We start from the raw sequence: 15,518 nt of genomic DNA, 5'->3' as shown, positions 1-15,518 counted from the left end.
GGTCCGCAAACCCTCGGCGCCCACCCTGCTATGACCCTATGTCGGGCATCACCTCGAGCGAACCCTCTTGCTTGGAGGGGCTGCTTTTTCGAAAGAGAATCTAGAGTTAACAAGCACTCCCGGCGGGCGCAAGCTGCACAGAGACCCGGTGAACCATGAACCTCGAGCCGCCCACGCTCCGTTCCTCGGAGGAAGAGAACGGACTGCGAAGGGCGCTGGAAATCGTCAAGAAGCAAGGGGACTTCTACAAGCGTCAGCAGGGCCTATCCCCGCTGTCGTTCGCGCTAGGATTGTTCAACGTCGGATGGAGCGCGTTCTGCCTGGGACGCTTCGTGCAGTACTACTGGGTTTGGCAGGTGGTCAAGTCGGTGATGCTCAACTACCTGTCCTATAGCATCAAGCTCAAGAATCACCAGCGCCTGTATCTCATGGACCTGTGCCACTGGCTCTCGTTTGCCTACTCCATCGTTGGCTCCATCAGCCTCGCGGCGTGGGCCATCCCCGGTTTGAAAGAGGGGCTCGCGCCCGTGACCTCTTCGCCGTACGTGTTCCGCGCTTGCTTCTGCCTCGCGAACGGCCCGCTTGGTTGGGCCGTCCCGGCACTGGCCAACGCGCTCATCCTTCACAGCGTCGAGCACACCGCTGCGCTGTTCATTCACATATCGCCGCCGATGGTAATGTGGGCCATGAGATGGCACGCTGCTGAGCACGAGGCGGCGTTCCCGGGCATACTTCCCATGCCCCTGGATGCCGCGAACGGCTCGGGGTTGGGGTATGTCGAGTTGATCACCCCCGCGATGACCGTGTACGCGGTGTGGTGGATTGTTCACGTCGCTTGGCTCGTTTCGCACGGTCGATACCACGGGCACTCCAACACGTCGGGATCCAGCCACGATACCGTGTTTCACATGACGTTGCGCGGCAATAAGGTCCTCAGTCGGTGGGTCGGGTACGACAACGATCGACCGGCAGATATCGGGCCGTGCGTCAGGTACATGGTACTGCACGCCGCGGCGTGTCTTTTGGTCACGCTCGTCGCTCCAGTCTTCTGGTACAACTTTTGGGCGCACACCTGTTTTGTCCTCATGCTCCTAGCTTCCTCCATCTGGAACGGTTCCCGAAGGTACTACGGGATGATGACGTCGAGCTATGAGCGTAGGCTGAAAGCGCTGCTGCCGGAGCATGCGAGGGACAACGCGCCCAGCGAGGCTCCCAAGAAGCACGAGCATGTGGAATAATTGAGACATTTAGAGAGAAAATGGTCGAGCGTTTCGAGGCGCCCTGCCAGTTTTCGTCTCGTCCGATGCGCCCCTTCGCCTTCGCATTCCGCACTGCGCCGAGCCATCGCGGCGACGTCCACCGCGAACCTTGTCCAGCGAATTCTTCAACATGGATGCTCGCACGCTCAGGATAATCAATCTAATCGACTGTCTAGCTGACGACTACCCGGTGCGCGTCTGTCGCAAGTTGCAGGCTCGACGAGATCTGAAATAACGCATCTCTTCACGCAGGATGTCGACCCCCCGGAGGATGAGGCCGTCACGTGGACCGAAGAGCAGCTGAGGGATTATTTTAGCAGCGGCGGCGAAATAAGACCCGAACGAAGGGACACCTCCGTGGCGGGGGGATTCAGGGACCTGCCACCTCCTCCCCCAACCTGCTTTCCTGAGAACATGCCGAAGATTGGTGAAGAGCTGACAGAGCAGCTCTTGACCGTCGAAGCCTACCGCGAAGCCGCGTTCGCCAACGGAATCCCGTTCCGCCCGAACGGCCTGTTCACCATGGGAGATTCCCTCCTCGCCGAGCTGTCGAAAGACCCGGGATTGCGCGCGTTTCAAAAGAACGTGGTCGGTTTTGACGAGGACGGTGAACCAAAGTACGTGCCCGCGGACTCGTTTGCCCACGGGGACGGCGGCGCCGCGAACGGCGTGGACCTGCGTTGCTTCTATCGCCCCGACGCGAGGACCGTCGTCGCCGCCTTCAGGCTCGGTCACCGCGCGGCGATCGCCCACCACATGTACACGACCGCACACGGAGGTTCGATCGAGACGGTGCTCGACGAGACGACAGCCGAGGTCGTCAAGTGCGCCTCGACGCCCGCCGTCGCAACCACCGAGATGAAGGTCTACCTCAAAAGGCCGCTGGAGCTGTTCAAGACCTATCGCGTCGACGTGGAGATCACCGATGCGACAGAGTTTAAGACTTTCACTAAGGCGACGATACGTGATCCATCGAATCCGAACATACCGCTCGCTATTGGAGAGGCTGTTCTCGCGCATAGTGCAGTTTTGGCAAAGTTGATGGGGAAGAAACGAACTTCCTTCAACACTGCTGTGTGATATACCGAAGTAATACAGTCGAGACGCGCGCCTCTGGTAGACTATAGTTACATTCCCGTCAAGGGAGGCCTAATATGCGTTTTACGTCGTTGATCACTCGCTGGTCCAGGCCCTGGCGAACCACTGGTGGAAAGAACAGGAACTTGGCGATGGTGAGCTGCACGGTGAGAAACACGACGATGGCCAGCGGCGTCGGAAACCTGAGCCTTGTTTGTCTCTTTATGAACCATTCCAGCGCACACAGCGGCGCCTGCGCGGTGAAGAACGCGGTCCACTCCCAGCCAAACTCGCGAGCGCCGCACATGTACCACATGATGATCTCGTGCGCCAGTCCACTGGCGAGGAAACACGCGGTAGTGGCCGCGAGTCGCCTGGCGGTTGACGGCTTTGGCGGGTTTCTCGACTTTGACCCCTTCGACGGCAACGCCGTCATGGATCCCTCGATGATTGGCTCGTAGATGACCTCTCTTAAGAGCGTCCCCGCGACCAGGTTCCAGCGCTTGGCCCAGAAGTTGGTGGCGGACGTGGAGAGGAAAGGCTTGTCGAAGTGGGGCGAGAGCGTGATGCTGAACACGGTGCTGGACACCAGCCCAGCGATGTCAAAGATGAATCCAAGGACTGCGTAGAGGCCGAAGGAGTAGCAGAGATTGAGCGCGAAGGATCCGACCTGAAGCCTGGGCGCGGCGTATATTACGGTGCATAGCACAGGAATTCTGCAGCACGCGCGCGCGAGCGTCGCGCTGGGCGATAGGTCCCTCGCGACCTTCGCCTCCGCAGCGCTCGCCGACCGGGTTCGCCGACCCGAACCGTGTTTCGGGCCACGGCCTTCCTCTTTGATGGGCAGCGCCCCGGCGGCCAGGAACATGAGCGGGGACCCAACCTTGCCGACGAGTTGACCGCGGCCAAACGCGAGGCCCATGAGCTTGAAGTTGGTCCACCAACCAAAGTTGGTGAATGACACTGCTGAGGCCATGGTCTCCTTCAAGGGGTCGAAATTGTTCGCGGGGTAGTACACGTGGCTTGCGAGGCATGGCAGGAAGAGCATGAGCCTGACCCATCCTGGCGGTACTTTCGCCCTGATGACCACCTCACGCGCGTACAGAAGGTTCAACGCGGCGAGCGCGCATCCCACGAGGAATCTCTGCACCTCTCCCTCGATCATGACGCCGCCTCCACCGTGTTGAAAACAGTGTGGTGGTCCGGTCCACGTGTCGCCCGACTCTTAGGTTAACATCCACCTCAGCAGTGCCCACAGCCGGCGGCGGCTGCGAGAGCACGTACATGTCCACGACGGTCGCCGCGGCGGTCGTGCCGATCTCGTATCGTCGTCCGATCTTTCGACGCCGGGTCGGTCCCGGGCGTTCCGCTCGAGGAAGGGACGGTGCGTCTCGTCTCGCCGCCGCCGCCGACACCGAGCAGGCGGGGCTGGACGATGCGGTTGCCAAACTCCTGAGCTGGGCGGAGTCGGACTCGCTGAGACTCAGCGACAAGGTGACAGTCGGTGCCGCGTATCCCGGAGGACCGCGCGGCTTGCTCGCAACGCGGGACATTGAGCCGGGCGAAGAGGTCATCTCGCTGCCGACATCGTGCACCGCCTTCGATGCCGACTACGCATCCGCGGACGAAATCTTTGGCCTGCGCGACGCCATCGCCGCGTACGAATCCAGCCCGAGCAGGGGCGGCGACGTCACCCCGGAGGTTTCTCTCGCGCTCCTCATCGCGCTCGCGCGGCGCCATCCCGAGCGCACTCCGTTCGGCCCGTACGCTGCCGCGCTGCCCGCGGACCCGCCCCCGTCGCCCATCTTCTTTCCCGACGAGAAGCTCGAGGCCCTGCTGCCTTACCTGCCGCTGAGCCTCGTCGACGACATCGACGCCGCGAGGCAGGAGATGTACACGCTCTGGGACGTCGCGACGGCGGTGATGGAACGCGTGAAGGTTGACGGCGAGCCCGCGGCGGCGCTCGGCTTGGACGAGTTTGCGTGGGCGTGGATGATGATCCGGTCGCGCGCGGTGACCTTTCGCGTGAGGCGGGCCGAAAGCGGCGGAGACGGGGTGGACGCGCGGCGGTGCATGGTGCCCGTGGTGGACATCATGAACCACGAGTGCTCGCCGGTGAAGGACCGGTGGCGCAACGCCCCGTTTCACAGGGGCCCCGCCGTCGAGCTCGAGGCTGGCGACGGAGCCGTCGCGTGGAGAGCCACCAGGGAGATATACGCGGGGGAGGAGGTTTCGTGGACGTACGGGAACCTGTCCAACGAGGCGCTCTGGCTGTGGTACGGGTTCGTCCCGGAACCACCGTCGCACGGGGGGTGCGTGGTCTCCTTTCAGCTGCCGGAGTCATCGCTGAGGGGCGGTCTGGCATCGGTGGCGAAGGGGGACTCGGCGGAATCAGCCGTCGCTCGAGAGGATCTCCTCGTCAGATCCGGAGCGTTCGACGCGCGTAACGGGGCCGGGACCGAGCGAGGGACCGAGCGCGAGCTTCACTTCGAGGTGAAGGTTGGCGAGCGCCCGAAGGTCCTGGCCGGGATAGCCGGCCTGATGTGCTGCTCGGAGGAGGAGGTGCTCGCGATAAAGAGGGCGCTGATGTCGTTTGGCGGTTGCGTCATGGACGAGGAGGAGGAGGAGGACGAGGGCGCCGTCGCGTTCGTGGACATGAGCGGACGGCTCAAGGTCCGGCTGTGTCAGGAGAGTCGGCGACGCGCGGGTAGGTACGTCGCGTTCATCCTCGACCAGGTTGAGCCGATGGCGTGCGGCCCCTCGGGTGACGACCTACTCAGCCTGGACACCGTCAAGCCGGACGCGGTGGACGCGGACGCGTGGTGGGCGACGGTTCGGTTGCGAACGGCCGCGAAAGAGGTGTTCGCCATCACGAACGTGACGCTGGAGGAGGAAGCGATAAAGAGGGACGGCGGGTGGATAGACGAAGCAGTCGCTAGCATACTAAACATCTACTGATACGAAGGTAGTCTACGAAGGAACCTTCTTCTCGCTCAGCCTGATGCGGCTTTTTCGTCCTCGTCGCTCCTCTCCGACGCCTTGTAGCACAGGAAGACGTTGTACAGCACCTGCACGGCGTTGATGTAGAGGATCCTGTCCCCCGGCGGGACGAATCTGAAGTTCAGGACGTGGAACACCGGCCAGAACGACCAGTTAACTTTCAAAGTGTCGAGCAGGTCTGCGCCAAGCTTCTTCTGCAACCCGCCACCCACCACGTTGTCCCCGTTCCACGCTAGGTCCCACGCGAACAGCGTGGTCACCAGCACCGGCGCCCACGCCACCTGATCCGCCGCTACTTTCGCGGCCACCGCTAGGGCACTTGTCGGGTCCTCGGGCAGGACGTACTGATCAAGCAATCCGTACCACCAGGAACTGCACGGCCCGTACAGAGCGAAGCCAAAGAGGGCGTTCCGTCCACTCCTGGTCAAGTCGATGCCCCGTCCATCCCCGTCCTCGCGTCGACTCGAGGATAGCCCCTGCGCCACAAGATCGGCGACTAAGAATCCCACGAGTGACGTCGTCGACTTGACCAGGAGTGGGGAAGCCTCGAGCGCCAGCTCGTAAGATTCGATGAATCCCGCCGAGCATCGGATAACCCCGCCTGCCTGGTTCGATCGTCCCCACACTCGCCTCGATGGTAAGGTTTTAACCCTCGCTCGATGGCGAAGCTTGACCTGCGACGCCGTTGCAGTCAAGGCTGCCATGCGTCCTGAGGGTGAGGGTCCGTGCAACACGAAGTGGCATGTTGGGTAAATTTACTTTTTTAGGGGTTGGGTAAATTACTTTTCGAAGATAGACTACGAAGGTGCGATAGTTGACAGTTGAGTGTACAGCAAGCAGGATCGAATCATCATTTCATGTTGATGGACGTCTCGGAGCCGGGCGATACGGTGCGGAACTCGGTGCTCTTCGTCCTCGCCGCGCTCGTCGTCGGCGACGGCAGACCCGCCGCCAGGAACTCCTCCTCGTCTCCCACCGTCAGACTCAGCGAACGACCCCTCGCGCGCTCTCGAGACTCCGCCACCGGTACGGTGAGCGGCGACATGAAAGCGGAGTAGGCGTGCATCACGTTCCTCACCTTGCTCCACCTCCTCTTCGCGGCCGCGTTGTCGCCCAGGCTGATGTTCACGTCGCCGGCGCCGAGCGCGGCGTCGCGAGCGACGGCCGCGTTGGCGGCGGCTACGGCTTGTTTCTTCTGCTCCATCGACTCAGCCGCGGCTTCGTCGTCGGTTCTCCCGGGGAAGATATCGAGCGGGAGCTGCCTGGCGAGAAAGCCGACGGGCAGGGCGCAGAAGCCTATGACGATGCACACTGCCCACTCGCCGCCGGTGAGGTTCATGAACCCGATGGCGGGACCCACGACGGTGCGGCCGACGCCCTCGATGAACGCCGCTTGCGTGCCAATGGTGAGGAAGATGATGAAGCAGAAAATGGGCGAGTTCTGGATGCCCTCGAAGACGTTCCACTCGCTGATCTTCCTGCTGTTGATCTCGGAGAAGATCTGCATGAAGACGAAGGCGTTGAAGATGACGGAGTTGACGCGAAGAGTCCTGTAGTGCCCATCCCCGTCGCTCTCGTCGATGCCCAGGAGGTCTTGCCCGGCAAACAGGAGCACGAGGCAGACAATGAGCTGATACAGGGACATGACGACGATATTGCGCCACATCTCCTTGTTGACGAGCGGCGCGGATCGTCCGAATGGCTTGCGTTCCATGAGATGCGGAGACGGGGGCTCGGTGGCCAGCGCGAGGGCGCCCATGGAGTCCATGATCATGTTCACCCAGAGGAGGGGAACTGCGGCGAGCGGAAGCTCGGTGATTCCCGCAGCAGCAGAGATGAAGTTGAGACTCACCGCCACCACATTCACGACCAGTTGGAACTGGAGGAACTTGCGGATGGACTGGAACACGTTGCGCCCCCACAGCACAGCCTTGGCCATCGACTGGATGTTATCGTCGAGGATGACAATGTCGCAAGCCTCCTTGGCAATTTCGGTGCCGGCGATGCCGAGCGCAAAGCCCACGTCGGCATCCTTGAGCGCGGGCGCGTCGTTGGTGCCGTCGCCCGTGACGGAAACCACCTCACCGAGAGACTTCTGTAGGTTGCACAGCATGAGCTTATCGGCCGGGGAGGAGCGCGCGAGTACCCTGATCTTGACCGCGACGGCTTCCTTCTCGCTCTGGCTCATCTTGCGGAACACCGGGCCCTCAAGGATGAGGCCGTCGTCGCCATCCTCGAGAATTCCAGCCTCCCTCGCGATGGCCTCGGCGGTGAGCTTATTATCACCGGTGACCATGCGCACGATCACTCCCGCCTGGCGCAGGAGCCGGACAGCCTCCGCCGTCTCCGGGCGGATCGGGTCCTTGATGCCGGTGATGCCGAGCAGCGTGAGGTTAGCCTCCGGGGGCTCGTCGCTCAAACCGCTCGGCGCCGTGTCGAGGTCGACGTACGCGATGCAGAGCGTGCGAAGACCCGTGGACGCCATCGCGGTGATGGCCTTCTCCGCGGCGGCGAGATCCTCCGGGGAGAAGTCCTCTACCGAGCCGTCTGTCTTCATCATCTTGGTGCAGAGCTTCACGACAATCTCCGACGCGCCCTTGACGTGAAGTCTGACGCCGCCGTTCATCGGCACGGCTGTGCTCATGCGCTTTCGCGCGGACGTGAAGTGATACCTCTGCGCCACGTCGTGCTTCTCGCGCCCCGCCACGTACGCGAAGTTGCTGGACTCGGGAAGATTACCCTTGCCCGCGGACCTCAGATCCTCGACGAGCTGAAGTAGCGCGCACTCCGTCTTGGATCCGATGTGGTCGACGGTGCCGTTCTCGTTGTGCGCGAGGTTGGCGTCGGAGTTGACGCAGATGCTCTCGGCGAGTAATGCGGCGAACTCATCGGATATGTCATCGGGCGGGACCGAGTCGTACTGGGTGCCGCCCAGGTACGCGTCCGTCACCGTCATCCTGTTTTGGGTCAGAGTCCCGGTCTTGTCTGCGTTGAGCTGCGTGGCGCTACCCATCGTCTCGCACGCCTCCAGGCGGCGCACCAGGTTCTGGTCCGCCATCATTTTGCGCATCGCGAACGCGAGGCCGAGCGTGATGGCCAGGGGGAGACCCTCCGGGATGGCGACCACGACGATGGTGACGGAGTTGATCAGGTAGTCAAGGATCAGGACCCCGTCCCAACCCTTGCCCTCGGACCCGTCGATGATCCAGCGGATCATGGACGCGATGAACGTGGCGATCGCGGCGCCGATGCCAAAGTTACCGACGGTCACCACCAGCACGTCGAGACGATCCTGAAGAGGGGTAGAGCTCGGCTCGACGATGAGCGTCTTCAAGATGACGCCCCACTGCGACGACGAGCCGACGGCGATGACCACCATGCGGCCGGATCCCTCGGAGATTGTCGTCCCGGACAGGAGGAACGGATCCTTGTCGTGGGACTTGGCGATGCCGATGGGCTCGCCGGTCATCGCGGACTCGTCGGCGCGCAGCTTGCTGCCCTCGAGGAATACGCCGTCGGCGGGGACCTTGTCGCCCGCGCTGAGCTCGACTACGTCGCCCACCAAAACCTCGCCTGCGGTCACCGCGTGCACCTCACCGTTGCGGACAACCTTCACGGCGTAGTTGTCCTTGATGCTGTTGAGCTGGCGGAACTTTTGCTCCTTGACGTAGTCGATGTACGCCTGCAGGAAGACCACGACGAAGACGACGATGACGATCGCGATACCCTCCAGGTAGCCGTACTCCTCGCGATGCTTCGGGAGCCCCGCGCCGATGCCGAGCGAGATAATCGCGGCCACGCACAGGATCTGGACCGTGAGATCATCCAGCGCGTCTCTGCACAGCTGCAGGAAACTCTTGGGCGGAGGATACTCGAACTCGTTGACGCCGAACGCCTCCTTACGCCTAGCGAGCGATTCCTCGGAGAGCTCGGTTCCGCACAGGCCAACTTTCGGGTCCGTCTTCAGCTTCTCGGCGATGCCGAGATGGCCGCCCGCCTTGTTGATCGCATCCTTATCTCGCTCGGTGACGGCCTCCTCGAGCTCCGCCGCGGTGAGTTCGAACGCCATTGAGGATGGCGCGTCGAACAGTGGCAGTGTCGGGGCGATTCGACAATTCACGCGTGTTGTTAGCGCGTTAAATATCCCGTTTTAGGACGGTTTTTTAGACTGGGTTGCTGGTGTGACGAGTCAGTTAGGATCTACTCTCTGATTACCGAAAAGATGAGGGAAACCAACTAAACCTTGGGATTTTTGATGCACAGGCAGTCACAGCCTGCGTCACAGCCGTCGACCCTGCCGTTCCTGAAAAACTCAGTGGGCTTCTGGGCGCTGCCCCTCTGGAACGGATGCAGCGTGCAACCCTTGGGGCGGGCGATGGGTGTATACACACTTTTGAGGATCTTGTCGGGCTGGTTGTCGATGACGGCGCCGGCCTTTTTGCAGGTGATTTCGTCCATGATGGTGGTCATGCCGTAGTCCTCGCAGGAGCCCTCCCTGACCGCGGCGTACTCAAACTTGGCGGCAGCTTCAGCCTTAGCCGCAGCCTTCGCCTTGGCCGCGGCCTCAGCCTTGGGGTTTGAGATGCACAAGCACTGTTCTACTGTTCCACAGCCGTCGAGCCTGCCGTTCCTGAATAAACGAGTGGGCTTCTGGGCGCTGCCCTCCGCGAACGGATGCAGTATGCAACCCTTGGGGCGGTCGATGGATGGCTCTTCGACCTTGATAATCTTACCGGGCTGGTTGTCGATGACGGCGCCGGCCTTTTGACAGGTGTCCTCGTCCATGATGGTGGTCATGCCGTAGTCCTCGCAGGAGCCCTCCCTGACCGCGGCGTACTCAGGCTCAGCAGCCTGCTTAGCCTTGAGAGCCTCGTAGTCGGTGACGCCGGCAGAGCATCCCTTCTTGCAGCCGTCCTCGGAGGTACCGTGGCCCGCAGAGCACTGGTAGGGAGCCGGCTTGAACTTGTCGCCAAAGTCACCTTTGTGCCCTGGTACGTCGTCGCAAACCGTGCAGGTTGGGTATCCTCGTCGAGTGGGAACAGCGTCGCCGACGTTGTAGAAGCAGGTGCTCTTGGAACACTCGCCAAGGCATTGATCCTCGCTCACGCCGCCGGTCTTGACCAGGTGGCACGCTTGGAGACAGGAGAGTCTGGCGTTGGAGCCCTGCCTGATGTCGTTGTTGCAGCACTCGTGCTCGGCGGCGCACATGGCCTGACAGTCACCGAAAGCCTTCTCGGCCTCGGCGGCAGCCTTGGACGCGGCCTTATTCGAGCAAAACAAGTAGTCCAGATAGTTGTTCTTGCCCGTCGGGTCCGCCAGGTCGTTGCGGTTGCAAATCTTGGAAGTGGGCGAGTACTCGTATGAGAGACAGTTGTCGTTCTCGGAGCACAACTTGGCGCAGTCCTGGGCCGAGGCGACATTTCTGGTGGAGCCGCCCGCTCTGCGGGCGCCCCAGCCTCCAATATCGCCGGTGGTGAGCTCATAATCGCAGTCGCCGCAGGCACCGCACTTTGCGATCGCAGCGGCCTTGACGCCGGCCTCGTTTGAGCTTTTCCTGATGTAGACATCTGCGCCGCCATTGTTATCCAGGACAGTCTTCATAGTGGACCATTTGTTGGCGATGTAGAGGGGTGTACCCCTACCATTCGTCCAATCTGTCAAACTGATGAGGGGATCTCGGCGATCACCCTTCCGATTATACCACTTCACCTGGTGCGCGTCTGCATTGTCCGAGCTCGCTATGACGTTGCGGGGCTGGTCACGATAAAACTCGCCATTGACCTCCGCCTTCTCGGCGGCGATCCAAATCTTTCCGTCGGCTGAAGAAAACAGGAACTGGTCGAAGCCCGGAACCGCGGTATCGAACTTGATAGACCACGGCTTGCTGTCGTCGTTGGAGTCACCGTAAACGTCAGTACCCGCAAGTATGTCCGTCGCGGGATGCCAAACGCCACCGCCGGGCACGTGTCGCACTCTGACCCATCCACCGCCAAGGATGGAGGGCGAGGCCTCGGCCTTGGCCTTGGCCTCGGCCTCAGCCTTAGCCTTGGCCTCGGCTTCAGCCTTGATTGTTGCGGCCATGCCCTTCGGCGCGCAGAAGCACTGCTTGGGGATTCCAGGGACGGGATCGCCGCCCATGTTGCCGTTGTCGCACATGATTCTGGCGGCATCGGGCTTGATCTTGTACTTCCCTGAAGCGATGATCTCGTCGAAGCCGATTCTGCGATCGCCGTAGACGACGTCACCGCCGTAGGGACAGTCACACCAGTTTCGCTCGAACGTGCACATAACGGGATCGGCATACTTGGCCTTAGCCTCGGCTTCAGCCTTGGCCTTGGCCTCGGCCGACAAGTTATACGTGTAGGTAACGGGATCCGGCCGGTTGGAGGAGCCGCGGTTGGCAGTCTCTTTCAAGACCTCGACGCCGTTCTCTTTGATCAGCCACCCAGGGGTGTGAAATGGGGCTTTATTCTTAATCTTCATCTGCGAAACCTTCTTGGTGGTGGTGATGGAGAACAGTTTCGTGCCGGCGGGAATCTTAGACCAAAAGGATTGCGTCTCCGTGTCGTCGTCGGTCATGCCGATTTGTCCACTAGCACAGCCGCTTCCCCATGGATATTTCCAGCATTCCTTGGCGTTGATGGGTACGTGGAATGTGAACTGGTCCTCGGTCACTAGCACGCCGTCCATCTCGATCGAGAAGATAGCAGGACCATAGCCATGCTTGGTCGGCACGTTGACGATGAAGTCATACTCGAACTTAGGACCGGCCTTGTAGTCGGTGACGCCGGCCTCGTTTGAGCTTTTCCTGATGTAGACATCTGCGCCGCCATTGTTATCCAGGACAGTCTTCATAGTGGACCATTTGTTGGCGATGTAGAGGGGTGTACCCCTACCATTCGTCCAATCTGTCAAACTGATGAGGGGATCTCGGCGATCACCCTTCCGATTATACCACTTCACCTGGTGCGCGTCTGCATTGTCCGAGCTCGCTATGACGTTGCGGGGCTGGTCACGATAAAACTCGCCATTGACCTCCGCCTTCTCGGCGGCGATCCAAATCTTTCCGTCGGCTGAAGAAAACAGGAACTGGTCGAAGCCCGGAACCGCGGTATCGAACTTGATAGACCACGGCTTGCTGTCGTCGTTGGAGTCACCGTAAACGTCAGTACCCGCAAGTATGTCCGTCGCGGGATGCCAAACGCCACCGCCGGGCACGTGTCGCACTCTGACCCATCCACCGCCAAGGATGGAGGGCGAGGCCTCGGCCTTGGCCTTGGCCTCGGCCTCAGCCTTAGCCTTGGCCTCGGCTTCAGCCTTGATTGTTGCGGCCATGCCCTTCGGCGCGCAGAAGCACTGCTTGGGGATTCCAGGGACGGGATCGCCGCCCATGTTGCCGTTGTCGCACATGATTCTGGCGGCATCGGGCTTGATCTTGTACTTCCCTGAAGCAATGATCTCGTCGAAGCCGATTCTGCGATCGCCGTAGACGACGTCACCGCCGTAGGGACAGTCACACCAGTTTCGCTCGAACGTGCACATAACGGGATCGGCATACTTGGCCTTAGCCTCGGCTTCAGCCTTGGCCTTGGCCTCGGCCGACAAGTTATACGTGTAGGTAACGGGATCCGGCCGATTGGAGGAGCCGCGGTTGGCAGTCTCTTTCAAGACCTCGACGCCGTTCTCTTTGATCAGCCACCCAGGGGTGTGAAATGGGGCTTTATTCTTAATCTTCATCTGCGAAACCTTCTTGGTGGTGGTGATGGAGAACAGTTTCGTGCCGGCGGGAATCTTAGACCAAAAGGATTGCGTCTCCGTGTCGTCGTCGGTCATGCCGATTTGTCCACTAGCACAGCCGCTTCCCCATGGATATTTCCAGCATTCCTTGGCGTTGATGGGTACGTGGAATGTGAACTGGTCCTCGGTCACTAGCACGCCGTCCATCTCGATCGAGAAGATAGCAGGACCATAGCCATGCTTGGTCGGCACGTTGACGATGAAGTCGTACTCGAACTTAGGACCGGCCTTGTAGTCGGTGACGCCGGCAGAGCATCCCTTCTTGCAGCCGTCCTCGGAGGTACCGTGGCCCGCAGAGCACTGGTAGGGAGCCGGCTTGAACTTGTCGCCAAAGTCACCTTTGTGCCCTGGTACGTCGTCGCAAACCGTGCAGGTTGGGTATCCTCGTCGAGTGGGAACAGCGTCGCCGACGTTGTAGAAGCAGGTGCTCTTGGAACACTCGCCAAGGCATTGATCCTCGCTCACGCCGCCGGTCTTGACCAGGTGGCACGCTTGGAGACAGGAGAGTCTGGCGTTGGAGCCCTGCCTGATGTCGTTGTTGCAGCACTCGTGCTCGGCGGCGCACATGGCCTGACAGTCACCGAAAGCCTTCTCGGCCTCGGCGGCAGCCTTGGACGCGGCCTTATTCGAGCAAAACAAGTAGTCCAGATAGTTGTTCTTGCCCGTCGGGTCCGCCAGGTCGTTGCGGTTGCAAATCTTGGAAGTGGGCGAGTACTCGTATGAGAGACAGTTGTCGTTCTCGGAGCACAACTTGGCGCAGTCCTGGGCCGAGGCGACATTTCTGGTGGAGCCGCCCGCTCTGCGGGCGCCCCAGCCTCCAATATCGCCGGTGGTGAGCTCATAATCGCAGTCGCCGCAGGCACCGCACTTGGCGATCGCAGCGGCCTTGGCCTCGGCCTCAGCCTTAGCCTTGGCCTCTGCTTCAGCCTTAGCCTTGGCCTCGGCCTCAGCCTTAGCCTTGGCCTCGGCTTCAGCCTTGGCCTCGGCCTCAGCCTTAGCCTTGGCCTCGGCTTCAGCCTTGGCCTCGGCCTCAGCCTTAGCCTTGGCCTCGGCCTCAGCAGCCTTCTTGGCCTTGAAAGCGTCGTACTCGGTGACGCCGTTGAGGCATCCCTTCTTGCAGGAGTTGTCGTCGGTGCCCCATCGCGCAGCGCACTCGTAAGGCGCGGGCTGGAACTTGTCGCCGAATGCATCCTTGTGCGCGGGCACGTCGCCGCAGCCAGGGTAGGCGCAGTGGCGATAGGTGATGCCGTTGACGGTGCGCTCGCAGGTGGGGTTGGCGCACTCGGTGTTGCAGCGGTCAATTGTGACGCCGCCCTTGACCATGGTACAGGCCTGGAGGCAGGAGAGCCTCTGGTTGGAGCCCTGGACGATGTCGATGTTGCAACACTCGTGCTCGGCGGCGCACATGGCCTGGCACTCGCCGAAAGCCTTCTCGGCGGCAGCCTCGGCTTCAGCCTTGGCCTTGGCGGCGGCGGCGTTTTCCGCGTTGATGCGAGCGGCAACGTCCTCGACGTCTGCGTCGTCGTAGGAGCCCTCGGGGAGGTTTTTGTCGAGCGCCTCGTACAGGTCTTCGACGTCCTCCTCCTCGTACTTCTTCCAGTCCTCGCCCTTGAGGGACGTGTCGGGGGAATCGGCGTGGGAATCGGCGTCGGCGTCGGCATTGGAATCCTTTGGAGTTTCCGCGGCTGATTCGTCGCGAGTCTCCGCGTCCGTTTCCACCTCGCGGATGGTATCGTCGCCGACCGTCTCCTCGAACTGCGTCTCGAGCTCCCTGGCGACGTCGACGGCCTCCACCTCGGGCATCGCCGGGGCGGGCGCGGACTCGAGCGCGTCCTCGTAGGACTCGATGTCCTCAACGTCCACGACGGCGGCCTCGACGACGGCGGGGGCGGGGGGCTCGGGGGCAGCTTTGACGGGCTCGGACGCCGGGGTCGGGGTCGCGCCGTCGACGGAGGGCTTGACGGCGTAGTTCAGGCCTCTCGGCGCGCAGAAGCACGCCTTGGCCTCGCCGGACTCCGGATCGCCGCCGACGTGCTCGTTGGTGCACGCGAATCCGGCTGTTCCCTTGTGGACGATGAAATTTTGCGTGGCGATGACGTCGGCGAAGGTGTTTGCCCTCTCCTTATCTGACGCGTGGTACCTCGGTCCCCAGACGATGTCGCCGTCGGGGCACTCGCACGTCTCGCCCTCACCGGCGCAGAAGAAGTCGAAGGACTTGCCGTCGAGCTCGCACGCCTGGACGTCCTCCACGAGCTGCGCCACCTCAGACTTGAGTCGATCAGCGAGGGCGTCAGACGCCGCCGCCTTGGCGGTGAGCTCGTCGACAAGCCTCTGGCGGGCGCTGAGCTCGAGCTTGTCGGACTCGGCGTTGGACCTGAAGCCCGC

The 15,518-nt window shown here is 61.6% G+C and overlaps 7 protein-coding genes across 7 annotated transcripts; 3 read left to right on the top strand and 4 right to left on the bottom strand.

Moving 5' to 3' along the window:
- Positions 1-155: 155 nt before the first annotated feature.
- MICPUN_101908 (predicted protein) lies at positions 156-1,238 on the top strand (the record flags this gene model as incomplete). Its single annotated transcript, XM_002508181.1, has 1 exon — positions 156-1,238. One exon carries the CDS (start codon positions 156-158, stop codon positions 1,236-1,238), a length of 1,083 nt encoding a protein of 360 aa, XP_002508227.1.
- Positions 1,239-1,389: 151 nt separating this feature from the next.
- On the top strand, positions 1,390-2,339 carry MICPUN_60732 (predicted protein; the record flags this gene model as incomplete). Its single annotated transcript, XM_002508180.1, has 2 exons — positions 1,390-1,429; positions 1,474-2,339. 2 exons carry the CDS (start codon positions 1,390-1,392, stop codon positions 2,337-2,339), a joined length of 906 nt encoding a protein of 301 aa, XP_002508226.1.
- Positions 2,340-2,350: 11 nt separating this feature from the next.
- Positions 2,351-3,506, bottom strand: MICPUN_108783 (predicted protein). The gene has a single exon (XM_002507888.1). The coding sequence runs from the start codon at positions 3,499-3,501 to the stop codon at positions 2,398-2,400; it is 1,104 nt and encodes a 367-aa protein (XP_002507934.1). The 5' UTR covers positions 3,502-3,506; the 3' UTR covers positions 2,351-2,397.
- Positions 3,507-3,620: 114 nt separating this feature from the next.
- On the top strand, positions 3,621-5,303 carry MICPUN_53096 (predicted protein; the record flags this gene model as incomplete). Its single annotated transcript, XM_002508179.1, has 1 exon — positions 3,621-5,303. One exon carries the CDS (start codon positions 3,621-3,623, stop codon positions 5,292-5,294), a length of 1,674 nt encoding a protein of 557 aa, XP_002508225.1. The 3' UTR covers positions 5,295-5,303.
- Positions 5,304-5,329: 26 nt separating this feature from the next.
- Positions 5,330-6,040, bottom strand: MICPUN_60729 (predicted protein; the record flags this gene model as incomplete). Its single annotated transcript, XM_002507887.1, has 1 exon — positions 5,330-6,040. One exon carries the CDS (start codon positions 6,038-6,040, stop codon positions 5,330-5,332), a length of 711 nt encoding a protein of 236 aa, XP_002507933.1.
- A 143-nt stretch (positions 6,041-6,183) lies between these two features.
- Positions 6,184-9,405, bottom strand: MICPUN_104915 (p-type ATPase superfamily; the record flags this gene model as incomplete). The annotated part of the gene is made up of 1 exon (XM_002507886.1): positions 6,184-9,405. One exon carries the CDS (start codon positions 9,403-9,405, stop codon positions 6,187-6,189), a length of 3,219 nt encoding a protein of 1,072 aa, XP_002507932.1. The 3' UTR covers positions 6,184-6,186.
- Positions 9,406-9,526: 121 nt separating this feature from the next.
- On the bottom strand, positions 9,527-13,645 carry MICPUN_108782 (predicted protein). Its single transcript, XM_002507885.1, has 2 exons — positions 13,555-13,645; positions 9,527-10,399 (listed from the first exon to the last, which is right to left on the bottom strand). Exon 2 carries the CDS (start codon positions 10,131-10,133, stop codon positions 9,573-9,575), a length of 561 nt encoding a protein of 186 aa, XP_002507931.1. The 5' UTR covers positions 10,134-10,399; positions 13,555-13,645; the 3' UTR covers positions 9,527-9,572.
- Positions 13,646-15,518: the final 1,873 nt, after the last annotated feature.

This window comes from Micromonas commoda, chromosome 8 (assembly GCF_000090985.2).
Source record: "Micromonas commoda chromosome 8, complete sequence".
NCBI classification, from domain to species: domain Eukaryota; kingdom Viridiplantae; phylum Chlorophyta; class Mamiellophyceae; order Mamiellales; family Mamiellaceae; genus Micromonas; species Micromonas commoda.
Note: the sequence above shows the minus strand (reverse complement) of the source record. Positions and strands in the feature narration are given on the sequence as shown.